This window comes from Vulpes vulpes, chromosome 5 (assembly GCF_048418805.1).
Source record: "Vulpes vulpes isolate BD-2025 chromosome 5, VulVul3, whole genome shotgun sequence".
NCBI classification, from domain to species: Eukaryota; Metazoa; Chordata; class Mammalia; order Carnivora; family Canidae; genus Vulpes; species Vulpes vulpes.
This window is the reverse complement of record NC_132784.1, coordinates 130,246,046-130,268,476: the sequence shown is the minus strand read 5'-3', so window position 1 is coordinate 130,268,476 and position 22,431 is coordinate 130,246,046. Positions and strand designations below refer to the sequence as shown.

The window sequence follows — 22,431 nt, the reverse complement described above, 5'->3', positions numbered from 1 at the left end:
CTGGAGTCTGATTTGTTTTCTTCTTAAAAATAGTATATCTCACCTACTCACCTGCTTCGCCGCCTGCCCCCCAGCCCACCCTAACACACAGTTACGTATAAAGTGGTGTTTACTTAAAAATTAGAATTTCAGGGCCATACCCTCGTGGGGGACAACCCGCTCGTACAGCTGAGCTTTCTTTCTCTTCTGTTGTGACACTTTAGATTATTTCAAGCCGTGCTCCTGCTGTAGAGCCAGGTTGGCAAGGAGATTTTTCTAAAGGGTTTTTCTCATTACTTCGAGCCAAAGATGTTGTCCTCTGACCTTCTGATTCCCGTTCTGCATCTAATCAATGTCAGGTCACTACACGTAAGACTAAAATGAGGTTAAGTGGAAAAAACAAAACAAAACAAAAAACAAAACAAAAGCAAAAACCCCAAGAAGCACAAAGCCCCCCAGCCTGCCCAGCCAAGTCCTTAAAGAGCTCACCACCCTCCAATAGTATAATCGCTTGGATAAGAGAGTGTTTCTCGTTTACCTCCCCACTCACTGTCCACCCCCCCCCCCACACACACACCCCATTTGTTTGGTGCCTGATTTGTTTCTAGTTGCAGCAGGGAGGTCAGAGCGAAGCCAGGAGAATGAATGGAATCAGCCTCCTGCCGGGGCGCCTGGAGCGGGCGGGTGTTACGGATCAGCGTAAAGCCGGCTCCCTTTCCCGGGCCGGGCCGATGTAACTCACTGGAGTGGCAAATTACATCAGACCTACAGCTGTAACCCGACATTATGATTAATTTGATCAGTAATTTCTCCTGTTTTTCATTTTAATCGGTGTGACTATTCTGCTGTGGCAGGTCTTTCAGATCTAATTAAGATAAATTTCCGAGTAAAAGACTTGGCAGACTTTCCGAGGCAAATCCAGGCGTCTGGTGTGAAGACCTGCAGCCCCAGTCAATCACCTTCGGGGAGGGCCGCACCGCACCCCGCAATGGGCCATTCACACTTAAGCAAATTCGTAATCTCCAGGGCTGCTTAGTCATTCTCTCAAAAGACTGGGGAGGGGGTTCCCCCTTCTCCCCCCCCCACCCCAGGGAAGAGGAAAGAAAGGAAGACCCCAGACAATGTCATTTCTCCCCTTGTGCTCACACTCTGCTGATTCGCCCTGACTACGTGGATAACCCTGTAAGTGGACACTTTATAGATTCCCCAACTTGCTGTCCCCCCCCAAAAAAAGAAAAAATTAAATACTTGCCTATGTATATATCAAATAAACACAACTGTCTACACACACAAATATGGAGCACACATGTATGTGACTATGAAGGTTCAAAGTAAGTCCACGTGATAGCTCTTTCAAAGCCAGCGCGGAGAGCGATGGGCATCTCTGGATACAAGTGCCATGGGACCAGGGGCAAGAGCAAGCCCTACCACAGGAAGGGGAAGTAGGAGCTGGGAAGGCCGGCTGCCAACACTAGGATTGGTTCCCACCACACACACCCAGTCTGCTTTCACAGAGGCCAGAAGGAGTCCCATGGCTTGAGGCTGGGTGTTGAGGACATCCCCTGGGGCTCTGAGGATCCTAAGTGCAAAACAAGGGTTACTGATGTTGTCTACAATGCTTCCAACAACGAACCGGTCCACCCAATACCCTGGTGAAGAACTGTATGGTGCTCACTGGCAGCACCGTGCCCCGACGGTGGTAGGAGTCCCACTATGCCCTTGGGCCCCAAGAAGGAGGCCATCTGGCTCCCTAGGAGGAAGAGATTTTAAGTAAAAACAAAAAACAAAAAACAACCAAAGACAATTCAAAAGAAATATGATGAAAGGAAAAAGACCAAAATCAGCAATCTTCTGGGGGAGTGGTTCCAGCAGGGCAAGCTTCTCGCAAGCATCTCTTCAAGAGCCAGTCCGGGTGGCTGAGCAGATGGCTATGTGCTAGGGGGCAAGGAGCTGGAGTTCTATCTGAGGAAAGTTCAAAGCTGAAAAGACTAATAAAACTTCCTCCCATCTTTGGTCATGTAAAAGAGGTGCTTACTGTTCAAAAATATATATATTAAAAAATATATATAGTCTATGTAATGCACATATAGTCTAACGCTTTAACGCAAACATGCATCCATCTGCATATTGGACTTGGGTTGGCAGGGGTTAAGAGCTTATTTCCCCAATTTGTTTTCTTTTAGGTCAATCCATGCATTCATTTATGTATCCTAAGGCTAGCGGCTGATATTAGTACAAGTTCTATTAGGTTTCTTCTGTTCTTTGAAGATGAAGATGTTAATGAGATTATTTTTTCCTAAAGCCATTTAAGCAGCAAGACCTGCCTGTGCAATCTGGTATAGACACATTGGGCAAGTGTCAAGGATTTGCCTGTGTTACTGGGTCGACACACCCACTTACAGGATATACAAAATGACATGCCAAGAACCTCGAAGCAGGGGATGTTCTTAAAGACCTTTTTTTTAAAAAAAGATTTTTATTTATTTATTCATGAGGGAGAGAGAGAAAGAGAGAGAGAGAGAGGCAGAGACACAGGCAGAGGGAGAAGCAGGCTCCATGCAGGGAGCCCAATGCATGACTTGATCCCAGGACTAGAGGATCATGCCCTGGGCTGAAGGCAGGCACTAAACCTCTGAGCCACCCAGGGAAGAATCCCATTTTATGAAGAATCCATTGCCTCACAATGATGGCACCACTGTCAATTATCACAAAGCAAATTCTCCATTCTAAAGGGGATGGCCATTTTGGAAAGTACACGTGACTGGAGAGAAGGGGCTTTAACATGAATGATTTTGTACCCAGCTCCGACAGTGTTGATGAAGAGGGTAAAGAACTTCCACAAGCCACGCTATACAATCTTTCATCAGGTAAAAAGAACTACATTCTGACCCTGTATGACCTCTTTATTTGGAGGATGATTTTGCTACCATTTTACATGTATCTTGGCTTTTGCTCCTGAAGCAGTGTATCGACATGATGGTATAAGAGAAGACTCCCTCACCCCAACTAAGGCAGACAGACAGTCCCAGATGCACTTCTGTGGCTGTACGAAAGATGGCAGGAATGCAGGAAGGGGTGATCTGCACAGTCATATAGCCAGGCGAGCTTGGGCCTAAACATTGGAGCGAGACCCACTGACTTTTCAGCTCTGATTTGTCAGTGTTCATAGACCATTTCAATCTCTTTGTACTTGAGTATCAATTGGGTAGAAATGGCTCCAACAGAACTAGTATATTTACCAAATAAAAAGAAGAATGTGTGGCTGCACTCTCACCCCTAACTTCAGAGTTTCTGCTTCATGAGCAATGATAAGACTGAAATTTAGATCAGGAGCTCCAAGAAAAGCCAGGGAGGGGACTCTGGGAGTCTTTCTTTGCACAGAGGTAACTGTGCAATTACCTCCATCTTCATCTGCAAGTTAGAAATCATTATGTGATTTATTTTTTTTTAAGACTTTATTTATTTTTGAGAGAAAGAGAGAGGGAAAGAGAGAGAGAATGAGCACAAGCTGGGGGCAGGGGCAGAGGGAAAAGCAGACCCCCCGCTGAGCAGGGAGTCCCACTCCAGGCTTGATCTCAGCACCCCAGGGATCATGACCTGAGCTGAAGGCACACGCTTAACCTACTGAGCCACCCAGGTGCTCCCATTTTGTGGTTTAAATGAGATCTCTTTAAAATATGGAAATCCCATAATAAAAAAGAAAAAAAACTAAAGAGAGGCAGATTAGCACAGTAGACAAGATTTTATGTCAGATAGACCTTGGTTTGAATCTTGCTTCCTAGAAGTCCTTACTCCTAACTTCCTCACCTGGAAGTGAGTTAGTGGGACATCCAAGGTTCACTGAGCTTTGTTACTCAAGATGAGGGCAGAGGGGCAGGCACTTCAGCTTCACCTGAGCTGGTTAGAACCACAGACTCTAGGGTAGGCCCTCTACTCCAGAGCTACTGAATCCAGAGTCCACGTTTATCAAAGTCCCAGGGGAATTCTTATGCAAATAAAAGCTTGAGAAGCCCAGGTATAGATCCTATGAGACACCATCTAGCAGCAGTCTGGGCATCTAATAAACTCTCAACCAGATAGTTGTTCTTGTTTGGAGAGGGTGTTAAAAGATTATTTATTTCTCCTATTCTGAGTGTCAGAAGTGAATCACAAGGTGTGAGGTTTTTCTGCAAATATTGGCTAATAACCCAACTTGAGTCTGGGAGAGGCTCCAGTGGATAACAAAGTACATTTATGGCTGTTTTCATTTCCTGATGGACTGTGAATCTGGGGAGGGGTAGGGTGGAAGTAACACTGGCTCAATCTTCTTAGAACTGAAGGTCTAGTTTTATTATATCGTAGAAGTAAAGTTAGCACCAAACCCTGCAACCAACACTTCTAGGGGAAAAGTGTTTTGTATAAATGAGTGGTAGGAATTTGCTCTTTTAGAAATGAATAATTGGGAGCCTATTTACAGGACAATAGGTAGTCCTACCTTGAAGATGCTTAAAATGTATTCATGGTGATATTTACACTTGGGGAACTTGTAAAATACCCCATTTTTGCTTTCTGCCTTTAACAACTTTCTGCCTTGTCCAGGTTGGTTCCAAGGACCATTTGGTTTTTAGCTCCAGATTGGCCAAATTCCTTCCATGGGATGCAGAACACTGGAGGTGGTAATTACTCTAAGGAATGATAATTTTTTAGAACCCCAGACAGCAGCACAAGATGACTTTCCCTCTGCTTTACAACATACAAGTTTCCAAGACAACCAGACTCAAGAGAGCTTTCCTTGGTGGGGGAAAGTGAGAGGGTTTCTCTGAAATCTTCTCCTCTCTGAACCCTTCAACGTTGCTTTGTTCTCTTTAAATGCCACATTCATAACCTCACAATGCAACGACAGAGAGCTCGACTCTGGAAAGAGCGGCCAGCCTCGGGGAGGATATGGAGCCCAGCTGAGAAAAGAAGGAGCTCCCTGACTTGATTTCTCTTTTATGACAGTTCCATTTCTTCTGGTGTAGAAAACTGAATGATGGCTGATCCCAGTCAAACGACAGTTCAGATGAAATGTGTCGGGCTGGAGAGTTGCATTGATCAGAGCCTAACTGGGCTTTCAGATGAGAGTCATCAGCCTCGCCAGACAGGGCGCTCCCCCCACCACTGCGTTCACCTGTGTCCTCACAGGCACCCCCACTAAGTGGCCAAGGACTGGGAAATGCCCTGCCAGTGAACGGCCACTCTAAGGAGTACCTGAACCTTTGCCATGTGGATCCCTCTTACACATGAAAGAAGAGACTCTGCAACTGCCATTCTCAACATGGCGCCTTTCTCTGTCTTATCTCTGTACTGAAGCCAGAATGCCCAATTTAGTTCTCCACAGAGGAGGATGAAAGAGAAGGAAAACACCGGTGCCTCTGAGGCACTCTCTCTCTCTCTTTTAAATAGGAAACAAGAAAAGAGCCAGGATGGGAGCATTATTACTGAGAGAGTGCCCCGCAGACAGAGTTTTGACATCTGGTACTCTAGAGGCCTTACACCCGGCTTGCCATGCAGATCTCAGACTGACTTGATCTGTTGTTTGGATTCCAACCACTCTTCAAACACAGGGGTTGAGGAGGCAGTTATCAGGGTATTGGGGAAATGTCCTGACCACTGGAAACTCCTCCGTCAAAAGATCGCAGGGTAGGGGCGTGGTGAGGAGAGAGAATGCCCTCTCTGTCCCTGGGGTTGCCAGGGGCCATGGGGTCCAGTGGTATCCTGCTGTCACTTCTCCATGCCCTGGCATGGGAGGCCCAACTCCAGGGGCAGTGCTGTGTGAACAGGAGGAGTAATGGGCAGTAAAGTAGAGGAGGGGGGGAAGCCCAGCAGAAGGAGAAGCTCTCCAAGACCTCAGCTGCCATGAGAGGCAACCCAGCCAGACCTTCCCTTGATTTTTGGACCCAGTGGTTTTTCTCATTGCCAATCGTAAGAACCATCCTTGGTTTCGGCTTTCCCTGCTCTTGCTTTGGATTTGAGTTTTTTCTTTCCTCCTTCCCCATTTTTCTCTACTTTGTTTTCTCTATTGCCCAGTCCATAGGATTCGGTCTGTGGATTTTTGATGATGTTCTAGGTAAGGAAACGTAACATTATTTTAGTTGTGTCAATGCTACAATAAGTTCAAGAAGGAAGCCTCAGAGCAGTGGTTGCTGAGGGATTTTCCACGGGATATTAATTAGTGTGATGTGGGGGGGGGGGGGAAGGTTCAGTGGTTATACAGGTTTGAGAATTTCTTGGTTAAATAATGTTGACTAGACATCTCTACTGCAGGATGTGTTTCAGCTTTCAGTGTCCTACTATTCATTGAGAAATATCTAGGAGTGGCATGCAGTGTGAGGTATCTGCCTATCTGTCTATCTATCTATCTATCTATCTATCATCATCATCATCATCATCTATCTATCGATCTATCTATCCATCTTAACTATTCATCCATCCACCTATCCATTCACCCACCTATCCACTCCCCGCCTCTATCTATCTATCTATCTATCTATCTATCTATCTATCATCTATCTATCTATCATCACCTACCTACCATGAAATCTGTTTTCTTTTCTTTTTTTTTTTAATTTATTTATGATAGTCACACACACACAGAGAGAGAGAGAGAGGCAGAGACACAGGCAGAGGGAGAAGCAGGCTCCATGCACCGGGAGCCCGACGTAGAATTCGATCCCGGGTCTCCAGGATTGCGCCCTGGGCCAAAGGCAGGCGCTAAACTGCTGTGCCACCCAGGGATCCCCTGAAATCTGTTTTCAATGCAATTTCTTTGGCCTGGTGTTTTGTGGAAGACACTTTGGGAAATGTCGCCTTAGAAAATGTTGGCAGGGGGCAGCCCAGGTGGCTCAGCGGTTTAGTGCCACCTTCAGCCTAGGGCATGATCCTGGATCTCAGGATTGAGTCCCATGTCGGGCTCTCTGCATGGAGCCTGCTTCTCCCTCTGCCTGTGTCTCTGCCTCTCTCTCTGTGTCTCTCATGAATAACAACAACAACAAAAAAATCTAAAAAAAATGCTGGCAATTAAATATGGGAATAAGAACAAATAACTCACCAATAATCCAAATGAACAATTGCAGAGGCAGTAAAATATAAATGGAGATGTTTTGAAGTCTGACAGTAATGTTGAGGAAGTTCCTTCAGTTTCCTGACAGTCTGTTGCTCTGCACCTGAACTGAAGATAATTTTTGCCTCTTCTAGGCTCTTGTGAGGAGGAAATGAGAGGCCAAAGTACTCAGAGAGTATAAAGTACATAGATACAGTCGATAAATGATAATGGTTATTCCATGAAACCCATGCATGAAATACTGTCTATAAAATGCTCTTTGTAAACTTCAGAACGCGCTGCAAATTTTGGCCACATATTCTCAGGAGTCCTTCTTGAGTACCGCGTACCCGTTGTGGGTTAATGGTGTTGTGCATACATAGTTCCTTCTTTCCACGGAACTCAAACCACCTTCTTTGTGTTATTTCATAAACAGAATGTGGAGCTGGAAAGGGCTTTAAGATCCTCTAATACAAACTTTCCATAAAATAAGTAACACGACTGAGTCCCAGAGATTAGGTGACTTGCCCAAGGTCACACAGTCAGTTGGTGGCGGAACCGAGATCCCCAAGATTCTTTCTATTTACCCACAACCTAAAACCCACAACTTTGGGAACTTAGAAGGGAAAAAATGATCTTGTGGTTCTTGGTACCGTTGATGGAGAATCTGAGGTTCTCTGGGTTGAAGTGAGAATTCTTTACGACTTCAGGAGCAAACGGCCACAACTCTCTTTCTGCTCTGCACAGTCTCCAAGGCTCTTACGCAGGCTTGCCCTTGCTCCAGCCTCCCTCTGCCCATGTCCCCCTCCTCAGAAATCCTCCTCACCTCTCCTACTTGACTCTGCAAACCTTGTGTGTGACTCATGTTCTTCAGGCTCTTCTGTAGTGTGCAGTGCCTAATTTTATTGTGGACATGTGTGTTTTCATATCCCCAGGACTACTGGCTTTTTGTTCAACTTCCAATGGTTTTTTTGTTTGTCTCCTGACCCCCTCAGATGATAGTATCTGTAGTCAAGAAAGGAAAAAAGGAGGGACACCTGGGTGGCTCAGTGATTTGGTGCCTGCCTTTGGCCCAGGGCATAATCCTGGGGTGCCAGGACCAAGTCCCACAGTGGGCTCCTTCAGGTGAGCCTGCTTCTCCCTCTGCCTATGTCTCTGCGTCTCTCTCTCTCTGTGTCTCTCATGAATAAATAAATAAGATCTTTAAAAAAAACAAAAAAAGAAAAGAAAGGAAAAAAGGCAGGCAGGATGCGGGTATTTTTTTATTACCAGCTACCTATTAGGAACTGCTTTGATACTTCTCATTTACTCCCCACATCAGCCCTCCAGCCAAGGAGGAAATCGAGGCTAAGGATGGGCTGACCTCACCCAAGCACCCAGCAGAGCCAGCACTCATTCGAGTACAAGAGTGTCTGCTTCTAAAGACCACACTCTCTCTAAGGCACCACATTGTCCTGCAAACCTTCCCTGAGGCCATCATGCACACCATAGGTGCTCCATAAATGTTTGCAGATCATAAAGTGCTTTCTCTACAACCTGGAGAAAATTCACTTGCAAGTCTATACTGGAGAAATCAATTTAAAAGCCCGTGTAAAATTTATCCCAAACCCGTGGGAAGTGAATTAAGGCTAAAATACAAGGAATAACACTTGATCTGGCGAGCCCAGGACTACCGTATTAAGTTAACATAAATACTGGCTGTATTTTGCTCAGAGTGAAGTGCCCGCCAGCACATTTGGGGCATCTCAAGTTGCCACTAAAACCTGCATCTATGCACATGGAGACAAAACTGTTTCAGAAATATTCTGAACTCGACTTTGAGATTTGCTTATCAGCCACATCTGACAGACGGTGATGGGGCTGGATGTCATGTGTGGCTCCAGGCTCATTGCTGAGCTCCCTGCAGACAAGCCATGGACCTGCCCACTGTCATGCTCAGAGCGGGTGCTGCTCTCCTGGGGAAGTTAGAGCTTGCCATGTTCAAATGCAGCAATAATCTCTCCACCCCCTTTGAGTCTGGCACCCTTCCTATCTATTGCTACTTGACATGAGCTTCCATAGTCAGTGGAGTGAACATGCCGTCTGCTTTGTTAAACCCTTTTCTACATGATTTGACTAATCTACACAGCAGTACCCAGAAATGGTAAATCTAGACAATGACAAAGAAGCGCCGCAGTATATAAGTATATTCGTGGTAAACTAATTTTCCCCCTGCCACTCTCAAAGCAATATAAACTTTGTTGTTCCTCCTGGATCTCAAATGCTTGTAATAAATTCTTTGAAATGTCAGTAATGTTGAACTGAGGGTTTTTTTTTTTAAGGAGATTTTCTTCCTTTCATAAAAGGAAAAATTGTCCCTTGCAGAGAATGTGGATAGATATGTTTTGTTTATTTCATTCGGTGCTGAGTACGGTTGGGTAAAGGGACTCCCATTTCCCATCCAACCTCCTGCTGAATGAGTGAATGATGAATGAAACCCTCAATTTACTGGACAGTAGCATAAACAGAAATAAATTCATACTCTTTCATATCTGTAGTTTAATCAACATTTGCTTAACATAATTATAGCACATAACGCATTTTCATCAGTATGTTATATTTAAGCTCCATGATAATTCTCTGGGTTTGGATGGATTTTTCTCCTCAATAACAACGAATTTTCTTTTGGTTGCTTAGCTCAAGGGGAAGCCTAACTCATGCTGCGTGAACTCTTCCAGTTTTTGAAAGCTCCTCACAGTCTGAATTGCTCTGGGAGGATGTTGCCTACACATTGATACTTGTACCGCTGTCACCAAACTTACTTGTTTTCATAAAACCATAAATTAGTTCAGTGAAAAATGCCAGCCAAATTAGAAACATTACAATTCAATCAAAATGACTGGTTTAATAGACCCTTGTTTACACAGTTTAGTGAGAATCTGGATTTCCACTGCACCCCCCTGCTCTGATCCACTATCCAACACACACTTGCTTTTCTACTGTTCAAAATTTGATGCAATTTTCAAGTTCAACTAGAAAGTGGGATCCAAGGCCTGGATGGACCCCACTGTGTTCAGTGGACACAATGTCACTGGCTTTGGAGAATATTTGTCAAGTAAATCATATACCCAGCTGGTACCCAAACTGTGAGGGTTAGGGTGAGGGAAGTAAGGCAGTCATCTCAGGCACAAAATGTAAGAGTTTGCCCCAAAACACAGTAATTAAGATGAACAACATCTAATGGGATATTTAAAAGAAAATCAGAATGAATGCCAAAAATTCATGATCAATAAAATCAGTATTACTGACTTCTCCTCTTGCCCCAGACTCCAATATGATTCAAGATTGTTACTGATCCTCTATTTAAAATTTTGATATTCAGGGACGCCTGGGTGGCTCAGCAGTTAAGTGTCTGCCTTTGGCTCAGGGAGTGATCCTGGGGTACCGGGATCGAGTCCCACATTGGGCTCCCTGCATGGAGACTGCTTGTCCCTCTGCCTGTGTCTCTGCCTCTCTCTCTCTGTGTCTCTCATGAATAAATAAATAAAATCTTAAAAAAAAATAAGATTCTGATATTCAGTTCATCATGGATTTTGGTACCCATTTTCATTTTTAAAAATACTGTGTTAAAATATCTATCTGGACAATGCATTTTGGGGGGACACCTTGAATTTTGCATCTGAGTGCATCCCTTGCTTCATCTGTGTCTTGGTCGATGCTAGGAGAAATTTTCTTTAAGTTTATTTATTTATTTATTTATTTATTTATTTATTTATTTATTTACAAGAGACAGGGGCAGAGACACAAGCAGAGGGAGAAGCAGGCTCCATGCAGGGAGCTCGACATGGGACTCAATCCCGGGTCTCCAGGATCACACCCTGGGCTGAAGGCCACGCTAAACCGCTGAGCTACCCGGGCTGCCCCATGCTAGGAGAATTCTACACTGTGGTTTAGCCTCATGTAGGCCTAGAGAGGTCTGAGTTCTCTTAGAATCACCGAGACCACAAAGGGGTTATGTGAATATGCCCACAAACAGTAACAGAATATGCCACCCCACAATGTGTCACGTGGGCATGGGGATTGTTTTGAGTTGAAGACCATGGAGAATGAGATATAAGAAAAGCTCTCTGAGATCCCACCTCACACCAGTGAGAATGGGGAAAATCAACAAGGCAGGAAACCACAAATGTTGGAGAGGATGCGGAGAAAAGGGAACCCTCTTACACTGTTGGTGGGAATGTGAACTGGTGCAGCCACTCTGGAAAACTGTGTGGAGGTTCCTCAAAGAGTTAAAAATAGACCTGCCCTACGACCCAGCAATTACACTGTTGGGGATTTACCCCAAAGATACAGATGCAGTGAAATGCCGGGACACCTGCACCCCGATGTTTACAGCAGCAATGTCCATAATAGCCAAACTGTGGAAGGAGCCTTGGTGTCCATCGAAAGATGATGGATAAAGAAGATGTGGTTTATGTATACAATGGAATATTACTCAGCCATTGGATATGACAAATACCCACCATTTGCTCTGACGTGGATGGAACTGGAGGGTATTATGCTGAGTGAAATAAGTCAATCGGAGAAGGACAAACATTATATGGTCTCATTCATTTGGGGAGTACAGATAATAGAGAAAGGGAATAGAAGGGAAGGGAGAAGAAATGGGTAGGAAATATCAGAAAGGGAGACAGAACATAAGACTCCTAACTCTGGGAAACGAACTAGGGGTGGTGGAAGGGGAGGCGGGAGAGGGGTGGAGTGACTGGGTGGCGGGCACTGAGGGGGGCACTTGATGGGATGAGCACTGGGTGTTTTTCTGTATGTTGGCAAATTGAACACCAATAAAAAATAAATCTATAAAAAAAAAAGAAAAGCTCTCTGATGAGTGAAATAAGTCAATCGGAGAAGGAAAAACATTATATGGTCTCATTCATTTGGGGAATATAAAAATTAGTGAAAGGGAATAAAGGGGAAAGGAGAGAAAATGAGTGAAAATATCAGTGAGGGTGACAAAACACGAGAGACACCTAACTCTGGGAAATGAACAAGGGGTAGTGGAAAGGAAGGTGGGCGGGGGGTTGGGGTGACTGGGTGGCGGGCACTGAGGGGGGCACTTGGCGGGATGAACACTGGGTGTTGGCAAATTGAACTCCAATAAAAAGAAAAAAAAAAAGAAAGAAGAGCTCTCTGACATTCCCTTATTTGCCAAAAGCAGGCAAATAAGCAGGCAAATGTGTTAAAATCTCCCTCCCTTCCTTTTCTACCAAGGAGGATACCAGTTGATGACTAAGAAGAACTGGAGACCCTTTTTAGCATGAGAGGAATCTATAACAGATCTTGCCAAAATTAGCCTTTACTTCCTATGAAATTCCCAATATAGGGGCGCCTGGGTGCTTAAACTGGTTAAGCATCTGACTCTTGCTTTCTGCTCTGGGTCATGATCTCAGGGTCCTGAGATCGAGCCCCATGTCTGAGTCTGGGCTCCGGGCTTCATGCTCAGTGCAGAGCCTGCTTAAAAATCTCTCTCCCTCTCCTTCTGCCCCTTCCCACCATGCTCTCTCTCCTCTCTCACACATAAATAAATAAATCTTAAAAAAAATTAATTCCCCTTATTTGCCTTTCCACAATTTGCCACCCCAGAAGTTCCAAGTCCTTCTCTCTTGTCTTGTCACTTCTCTACAAATGTATTGTTCTTTTTGTTAAAATGCCACATAAACCCGAGTTCTAACCACCCCCTTTGAGTTACTCATCACTGAGTGCTCCATTGTGTGCTGCCAGAGTTAATAAGCCCCCTAGTTTGTTTTCCTCCTCTTAGTCTGTCTTTTCTTAATCTAATTGATGGGCCCCAGCTTGGGAACCTGGGAGGAGTAGGGAAAAAGACTGTGTTTTTCCCCTGTACCTGCATGGGTCACAGTTTCAGAGCTTTGTAACATGAAACTGCAAATAGAATGGAGGAAAGATGAAGCTGGAGAACGTGTTTAATTTTATCCCCTCCCTTTAGAGATGAAAAAACTTAGACTCACAAAGTTTTGACTAATTCTGTGCTAAATTAAGACTAACTTCTAGAGAGAAAGGAGGTTGGCCCAGGGCACTGAGCCTTTCTTTCTTTCTTTCTTTCTTTCTTTCTTTCTTTCTTTCTTTCTTTCTTTCTTTCTTTCTAGTTTTTATTTTAATGCCAGTTAGTTAACATAGAGTGTTATATGGAGCCTTTCTATAGGAAGAAGCTGCTGGAGACCATTTGCTTTAAAAAGGATGAAAGTCACGAGAGCGTCCAACTGCTTCTCAAAGGGTTGGGCTCTTGGTTTTAAAAAGTGATAATGTACCATCCTCTCTTTGAAACTTAGTCCTGAAAGTTTGCCAGTGGGAAAACATCCCAAATGAGATCAGGAGGCTGTATCCATTGCATAGCAGAGGTGGAATTTGGACACAATTTTATTCCTGGATGCCTGAGTGGTAACGAGACCTTTCCTTGGCAAATGCACACAGTCGAGAACAATTTTACACTATCTCTCGAGCAACTTCACCTCTGAGGAGGTGACCATGCCTCTCATTCCTCATACAAGCCCAGATAACTTTCCCTCCCCTAACTGCTTCCACTGACCTCTCTCCCTCTGTTATTTATTAAAATGTGCGATACAACAAGAAAAGGAAAAGATTATCCTGCCTCCTGCCTTGCAAGATGGCATGCAGACAGCCAAGGTTAAATGCAGCATTTGGTTTCTTAAGCTTCTCTAATGCATAGGTGTGGAAAAGCAATCTGGGACCAGAGTTTATAGCAGTGACTCTCTGAGGATAAAAACTTGACTTTAATTTGGACTCTCTGGCTAAGATAAAATCTGCTTCTGCTATCATGATCACACTTACGTGTGTCCCCACACTCTTTCCACTCTGCCACCCAGCTGAGTGGGAAGAAATTAACCTGACCTTGAAGAATACTCAGAGAATCTTTGGGACCATCGAGTTTTCAATGGCCAACACAGAGGCCTACCAACATTTACATAGACTCGCATGCCTGAAAAGGATCTTAAAAATCATCTAGGCCACACGTTTAGCAGACGAGAAAAATGAAGTCCAAAGAGCTAATGTGACTTGTCCAAAGTTGTTAGCTAATTGGAAGAGGGTTCAGAAGAAGAACAAGACCTCAAAGCCTCCAGCTTCCTATTCCCATGGCACCATGACTCCACTCCAGCCACATCCAGCTCTCCTCCAGATCACCAAGGAATGAACCTGAAGGCACTGGGGCTTTAACACAATGTTTAGAATTTCCTTAGAGCAAATAAAAACTCCCAAGGAATGGGCTCAAGAAAAGCCATCTCAAAGATCATGAGAAGGGGGTATTTCAACATTTTTATGTCCGTAGGGTCTTTATCCAGATCAAAATTATATATTCAAATTAAAACTGAACATTGTTTTTTTTCTACCTAGGAATGAGACCCTATGTTTTCTCCCCTAAAGCTGCTTCTGTTTATGTTTCTGATCTGTTCCTACCCAACAACGTATTCTGTATTTCTAGTTTCAGACTCTGGCACAGCCAATGGCTTAGAGCAAAAGTAAGAAGTATGGGTTGATTTTTATCCTGGAACCTATGGATTAAATTCAACCCACAGATGTGTTTTGTAAATCAAAGTCCTTCTTATTTATAGTGGGAAGGATAAATTCTCTCCTCATCCCTCCTGAGAGTGAATTTGTGGGTGGGTAGCTCTTGAGTCTCAATGAAGATTCTAAAGACAGCCCTCCAGGGGCCAGCTTCTGGTATTCACATTGGACAACCAGCTCTCCTGTAACCCTGAGCAATCAAAATTAGTTCTCTGAAGTGATAATGCTCTAGACTCCTTCCTGTCTTGAAGCAACATTCGGGTTTTGTAAATGCAGTCAATTTCATGGGATTGAGTAAAAGGGTGAAAAACTAATACTGCAATCTTAGAGGAAAACCCAACAAGAACCATTCGGAGAATTTCAGTCTAGAGTGATACTGCCTGCCAGGGCTCTTCATCTTTATTTATTTATTTTTTTTCATTTCGGGAAATGACCTCGCCCAATTAGACTCACGCTAGCTATTTTTATTTACTTTTTTTTTTTTTTTGAGATACAACAGCCTCTGTAATAAGAAATACTTATTATCCTTCAAAGTTGTTTGTTTTTTAAACCTTCCGAATCACTGGTTTCCCCTGAAAACCTAAGTTGCATTGTTCTTAACTACTCTTTCCCAAGGAGAGTTTGAAAACTGTAAAAGGACAAAGCCTACATGAAAATAAAGAGTTGTAAAATAGAATTTAAACTGTCACATGTGAATTTAGTTGATCTTTGTTCCCTTAATAATCTTCAAACAAAACCACTTTATTCTTGTTCATTAAGATCATTACCTTTGAGAGTTAAGTATCTTTGCAGGTCCTTTTAAAATTTTCTTTTTAAAAGGTTCAAATCTTTCATGCTCCACAGACTCGAAAACCCTTCAGCTAGTGTAGGAAAAAAACCCCCAGTATTTCAAAATTCTCCATTTCCTTTACACATGTCTATTGTGAAGGCAAAAAATCATTTTACTCCTACGGATATATATTCATTCAAAAGTAGTTCTCTGTCTACCTGATAATATCTTTAAAAGCTCTACCAAATCACTCCTTTGGTGGTCATCCATTAGATCCACAGAAGTTGGAGGATTGCCTTACCAATGTATTTGGTAAGTTTATAAGTTAAAACCCCAAGAGCAAAAAATTAGAATATTCTCTTAAGGTTGGAAAGAAAGAAATGTGGCTCTGAGCCTTCATTTCTTGCAAAAACAACACAAAATGAAACTTACCCAATGGGCTTTCATAGGAAACCGTTAAGACAACTTTTGGAGATTCTCCTAATAGAATTTATTTCCATGGGGTGGATTGGTCATCTCATCCATGAGTCCTGTCAGTAGCCATTGAAGTGGGTTGTCCACACCTGGCTTTCCCTGGCCAACAGAGATCTATAAGATGTTGACAGTGTTCAGAAAAGACCGACGTCCACAGAGCTCAAAGTTTTGCTCTGCTGTAAGGAACACTGGACTATACGGGATAACTGAGGACTGAGCTAAGTAACCTCATCCCTCAGAGCAGGACCCGTTTTTTTATTTGGTAATTTCACCTGTTCGGGGGCGGGGGGGCTCAGGGAGAGGAAGTGTTTAAATAGATGGTGTATAGGCCCGTCTGATTTAACTGCTCCTAAAAAGCATTAAACTCATTCTTTGGAAGAATGGAGTTGAATTCCGAATGCTAAAAACATCAGGAAGGCTCCAGTTGTGCATCTTGTAAGTTTGATCGTACCTATTTTCTCTGTAGGTGTCAAGTGCCCACGGAAGATTTCTATAGCCCGTGTTCCTGTCCGCCCAGGTCAAAGGTACTACACTGTCTCACACTTGTAAGATTTAAAAAAAAAAAAAACATCTTCACATCTGACTCAAGAGAACGTTCACGTTGAAAGTAGCCATGACCCAAGTGCCAGGGAAAACGCAATTACTCATCTCACTCAAATGCTTTCATTTCCAAGAAAAACTTCGGGCCACCATTGAGAATTCAAGTTCACGGAAACAAAGTTAGCGGATAACAAACACAGTCAGTTCTAAATTCCTAAGTCTCTAATCCACTTGCCTTTCTGTCTGTGTGCCAATCTAGCGTGACCTTGCATACTTTGCTGGTGAGGACCTGAGGACACATTGCCGCGGTCGTCCTCAGGTAGTGGAGGGCTGCGCACACCCCAAGAGCGAGGCCTAAGGAGGGGGCTGAGTTGGCATTTGAAAGGAGGACTCGGGCTGCTCGCTTTGTGGGACTTTGTCACTGTGCTTCAAACGTACTCAATCATCTGTCATCTCACCGGGGAAACCATCATTATGACCGTCAAAACCTGGGCTATTAATTTCTGGATCTGAGGGTGTTGACATCACAGTCATTACATTTTGAACCTAATTTACTTTAAAGGCCTCTGAGTTAAGAACAACTTTCTGAACTTTCAAAGTTACGTATTCCTCAATGAGGGCACGTTAAAAGAGAAGCTTTCCTGATTAGCCTGGCTACCTGTTTTGGAGGCCCCCTGCCTCAAGGTAATAAAGTAAAGGCACAGGAGCTTTACTGTTTTATAAGGATGGGGCTCTGCTGAGGCGCTCGGCCTCCTTTTTTGAGGACTTGTCGGTCCATGGTTGGAATGGTTGGAATCTGGGACACAGACCGGGGCTGAATTTCTTTACCCTCCTGACCCCAGAGAGTCTTTAGAAAAATAGAAACAAAAGAGCACAAAGTACTTAAGGTAAGACACCGTTGTATTCATAATACAGAGAAATAACCACCGTGCCTCATGGACAGGAGATACAGTTCTCCACGGGGCTACAAAACGGTGCTGGTAATAATTTTAATTGGATGCTATCTTGGCTGCCTTCAGAAAGTATCATAAAATGGAATTATTACAGGCTACAAGTGCACTTCCAGAGCCGGCCTCTCGCAGAAGCAAACAGAAAAACATTTATCCAGCGGAGGGCAACGTCAATGGGCTCCTATTTGTTTCGTTTACATGCATCCCCCAGCTGCCTGCTGTGGGCTCCCTCCTGCCCGGGGCTGGGGCATCCCTTAGAAGGAGGCGCCGCTGCAGCCCGGGATGCTAAGTTCTGCAGCGGGCCCTGGGGCTGCGGTGGGGGGGCGGGGCAGCCCCCGTGGCCCCCCGTGACCCCCCCCCCCCGGGCTCGGGGGCGGGGCGCGTACCTGCAGAGGATTGGGTGGCGTGAGCGGCGACGGCAGGCCATGCCCCGGCGACTGGCTGGCTTTCTGCGGGGGGCTTGCGCTCTGCTGCGGCGGGGACGCTCGGCTGTGGCTGTGGCTGTGGTTGTGGTTCTGGGGCTGCGGCTGCGGCTGCGGGGGCTGCGGCGGCGGCGGCGGCTGCGGCTGCGGAGGCTGCGGGGGCTGCGCGGGCGGCCCGGGCGGCGGGTGCTGGGCGGGCGGCGGGAGCTGCTGCAGCTGCTGGAGCTGCTGGAGCTGGGAGTTCAGGGATGAGGTAGCTGCGGGGAGAGAGGGAGCGTGCGGTTGGGACCCCGCCGCGGACCAGAGCCCCCCGCCCCCTCCCCTGCACCACGCGGCGGCTCCCCGGCCCCCCCCTCAGTGCACGCGAGGCCTGGGGCTGCGGGGAGCCCTGGGAGCAGAGAGGCACCTGCACCTGCACCCCAGGGGAGCCCCGTGCAGCCCGCAGCCAGGGCTGGCGGAGCCTGCTCCCTGCCGTCCCTCGCCTTTTCCTCCGCGCTGGCCTGCGAACACACCTGTGCTTTAGGGCTTTCGGTTGTAAAAGTTCACACACACACACACACACACACACACACACACACACACACCCCAATCCTTTCGGGCCGCGCTCAGCTGGAGTTAGGAGCACCAACTGTTTGTGCTCTACGTTTGCATCACCCGGACCACCTGCTGCTTCGGACCTGGCCAGTTTGCTTAGACGTGTGAGGGTCAAGTTTCCACAGGTTGGGTGTCTTTTTAATGTTTGAATTTATTATTTGTTTAAGATTTTATTTATTTATTCATGAGGGGGGGGGGAGAGAGAGGCAGAGACACAGGCAGAGGGAGAAGCAGGCCCCATGCAGGGAGCCCCACGTGGGACTCGATCCTGAGACCTGAGGGTCACGCCCTGAGCCAAAGGCAGATGCTCAACCACTGAGCCACCCAGGTGCCCAGGTGTTTGTTTTTGTTCTTAAAGATGGTCCAGGGCAGCCCGGGGGGCTCAGCAGTTTAGCGCCGCCCTCAGCCCCGGGTGTGATCCTGGAGACCCAGGATCGAGTCCCACATCGGGCTCCCTGCATGGAGCCTGCTTCTCCCTCTGCCTGTGTCTCTGACCCTCTCTCTGTGTCTCTCATGAATAAATAAATAAAATATTTAAAAAAGAAAGAAAGAAAGAAATTGCATCTTGTACTAATTGCTTAAAACACTAATTCTGGGGGCAGCCTGGGTGGCTCAGTGGTTTAGTGCCACCTTCAGCCCAGGGCGTGATTCTAGAGACTCGGGATCGAGTCCCACATCGGGCTCCCTGCATGGAGCCTGCTTCTCCCTCTGCCTGTGTCTCCGACCCTCTCTCTGTGTCTCTCATAAATAAATAAATAAATAAATAAATATTTTTAAATATTTTTTAAAAATGCATTGATTTGGGATGCCCGGGTGGCTCAGCGGTGTAGCACCTGCCCTCCGCCCAGGGCGTGATCCCAGGGTCCCGGGATCAAGTCCCATGTACGGCTCCCTGCATGGAGCCTGCTTCTCCCTCTGCCGGTGTCTCTGCCTCTCTCTCTCTCTCTCTCTCTCTTTCCCTCTCATAAATTAAAAAAAAATCTTTAAAGACAGTCCATTCTTCTCTGCTTTGCAGAGACAGAAGCCGGAGTCTGAATATTTTGCCTGCCGGTCAGGGCCCTCTTACCCCCAAACCGTGGGGCAGGAAGTGTAAAAGCAGGCTGCTGTGAACTCTACAGTGGTGACTAGGCATGTTAGCACCTCAAAAAGAGGGCAGGAAGGGAGAGAACTAAGTCATCTTTTTAAGATTTCCTTGTTATTTGAAAAGTAAGAGTTGGTGGGACAAGCTTCTTAATACTGAACACCCTAATTTTTAGGTTCTCACATGCCCCATCTCGCACTATGCAATGTCGGCCGCAGGAGGACTGTTAGTGTGGCCAAAGAATGATCTAGAGAAAGTTACTGCTACAAGTTCACTTCCTTCTCTGCCTGAGTTTCAGTCTCAAAGCTTTCCAACAAGACTACAAACAAATACAAGGATCCATGTCAAACCTGTATGCCTTGGCTGAAATGTTTTCCTGCTTCTCCCTTACCTAGAGTTTGTCAACATTTTCAACAGTAATAGCTCCTGTTTGTAACATTAAACGAGTCCCTTTTTTTTCCCTAAGTGCTCCTTTGGAAAAAAAATCTAGTGGTTCTGGAAAGTGGCATATTGCATACCCACCTGCCTTCACACAACAAGTACGTTCTTGACAAGTATGTGTACACTGAACCATATGTTGCGGACACCTAGAGAACTTGGTAAGAAAATCAAGCAGTGACTACTCCTGTAGATTTAAGAATTGCTTGTTAAATGTATGGAACATGAGCTAGGCACTAGTACTGTGCCGAGCAATATGTATGGTTTAAGGTCACAATTCTGCCTTCAAGGAGTGTCATGGTCTACTTATGGAGATGAGATTAACTCATAAAAAACGATCAGGTCTGGGGATAACAGGGTCCTGCTATTGGTAGACCAAAAGGGCCCAGAGAATCAGGACAGGGGGGTTTCTGTGGGTTAGAGAGGCCAAGGCAGTGTCCGTGGAGGTTGTAGAACCAGAGCAGAGAGGGTTCAAGAAAGTGAGGGTCATTCCTTGAGAGAAGGAAGAGAGGGTATTATTATTATTACAGCCTGGAATGTGAGAAACATCCAGATGACACAGCATGGCTTACGTGGTCTTTCTTTTCTTTTTTCTTTTGTTTTCTTTTGTTTCTCCTCCTCCTCCTCCTCCTCCTCCTCCTTCTTCTTCTTTCTTCTTCTTCTTTCTCCTTCTCCTCCTTCTCCTCCTCCTTCTTCTTCTTTGTATATTAGATGCTTTGTTTTTTGTTTAATTTAAATTAATTAATGTATAATGCTAATTATATGTTGGTGTTTGTTTTTTAAACGATGGTCCATCAATTAGCATATATTACTAGTTTAATACATAGTATTAACATATATGATATTAACATATAGATAACAATTAAAAATCAATTAATTAACATATAATGTATTATTAGTTTCAGAGGTTAGGTGATATTTCTGAAGGACAATGTGGAGAATGGCTGCCTGGAACAGAGGCTCTGGGAAGTTTCGAATGACTTTAGACTTTAGAGAAGGTAGACAGCCTATCTTTGAAAGTGTTGGAAAGATGGGTCACTCCCAAGTAGCCTCTGGTTATAAGTCAGATTTTAAATATATAATTAGGTTTCTTTATTATTAGTATTTTTAAAAATTGGGTTTGTTCAAAGCAAGGCACACCTGTATTGGTGAAATGGTAGCTCAACAGCTCCCAGGGGCACCAAATACCAATCCGTGCTCTCAGGTACCTTGTAGGGCTTCCATGTTAGACCAGCTGGGATGGTGAGTCCTCACTGGGTTGATGAATTATTCTACGTCTATTCAAACTCTTGGTCCAGTCTGTGTCCGCCTTTGCAGGGAAGTCCGGAGTGCTCTGGGACTCCAGAGGTAGAGATAGTGTGCATGAGAGAGGGCTGCAAAATACCCAAAGGGAACTCTCTGAACCTTCTGTTCAGTTTTGCTACAAACCTAAAAATGCCCTAAAAAATTAAGTCTCTCTAGAAAAAGTACCCAGTCTTCCCATTTGTTGGAACCCTAAGAGAATGGTCTGGTTTTGTCACCTGCCCATTCCTATTGTACAAAATCACATTTTATTGAAGATTTGGGAGCCCAGCTCAATTCTGACGTCCCAGGATCTTCCATAATCTGAAGTCCTGAGGGAATGGGATTTGATCTCTCCTTTTGGTGGAGTTTACAGATTTTGGGAATCTGATTGCATCTGGCCTCCTGCCTGATTCAAATCAAGCTTGTCCTGATTCCTTTCAGGTGGGGGGCACACATGTCAGTGCTTATTTTCATGGTTGACTTAAGTACCATACTGTTTCATTTTGGTTAGAAAAGCATTTATCTAAATCAGCATTTAGAAACAGGATAGACTGGGGAATATTGGCAGACAGATATTGGCAGATGGGTAGGTGCAGCGGACCCTAACCTACTAATGAGACACGGTTCCAAATGTGTCTTCGTTCCTTTATGTTGGTGCGTTCACATTACTTGACTATTTCTTTCCCATAATCTGCAGCTTGCCTGAAAAGGCATTAAATTAACCTAAACGAGACCTCTTTGAGTTATATAAACTAATTTGGCATCTGCAAGCAAAAATATTTTATGGCTAGGTATGTGCTGGATGCAAAGAAAAGCACGAGAGTATCATACAAGAATGTAACTTTGGTTTAAAGAACACCAAAGCCACCTACATAACAGTGTATAAACAGAAGGAAAGAAAAAAAGAAAGAAAGAAGAAAGAAAGAAAAAAAAGGAAGAAAGAAAGAGAGAGAAACTAACTGATAAAGCATGGAACCTCTGTATGGCTCCTTATATAAAGCACATTGAGAAACACAAGATAGGAAGGTTCAAAGACATTCAACTAGAAAAGGCAGATAAAATGATGATTGTTAGGGGTGAAACTGACCCTATGCACGGAAGATTAAAGATTTTTACTTTCTTCCCTCGTAATTACATCCTTTTATGATTGTTTCCTCTCTAATTATTATACACTATTGGTAAATGTAAAATTTAACTACAATACCAGTAGCTATGAAAGAAAAAGAGATGCATAGAAATTTACACTAAGACATTTAACATTT

At 44.6% G+C, this 22,431-nt stretch overlaps 1 protein-coding gene and 1 pseudogene across 2 annotated transcripts in view; one reads left to right on the top strand and one right to left on the bottom strand.

Annotated features, from left to right (window-relative positions):
* The window catches only part of POU6F2 (POU class 6 homeobox 2), a 475,740-nt gene that overhangs the window by 106,500 nt on the left and 346,809 nt on the right, over nt 1–22,431 (bottom strand). For both annotated transcript variants that reach the window (XM_072760041.1, XM_072760039.1), the window contains one exon: nt 17,737–18,029. In XM_072760041.1, coding sequence (XP_072616142.1) covers nt 17,737–18,029 — 293 coding nt within the window. The remainder of the gene's footprint in view (nt 1–17,736; nt 18,030–22,431) is intronic.
* Nucleotides 1,354–1,962, top strand: LOC112925836 (small ribosomal subunit protein eS8 pseudogene; annotated as a pseudogene).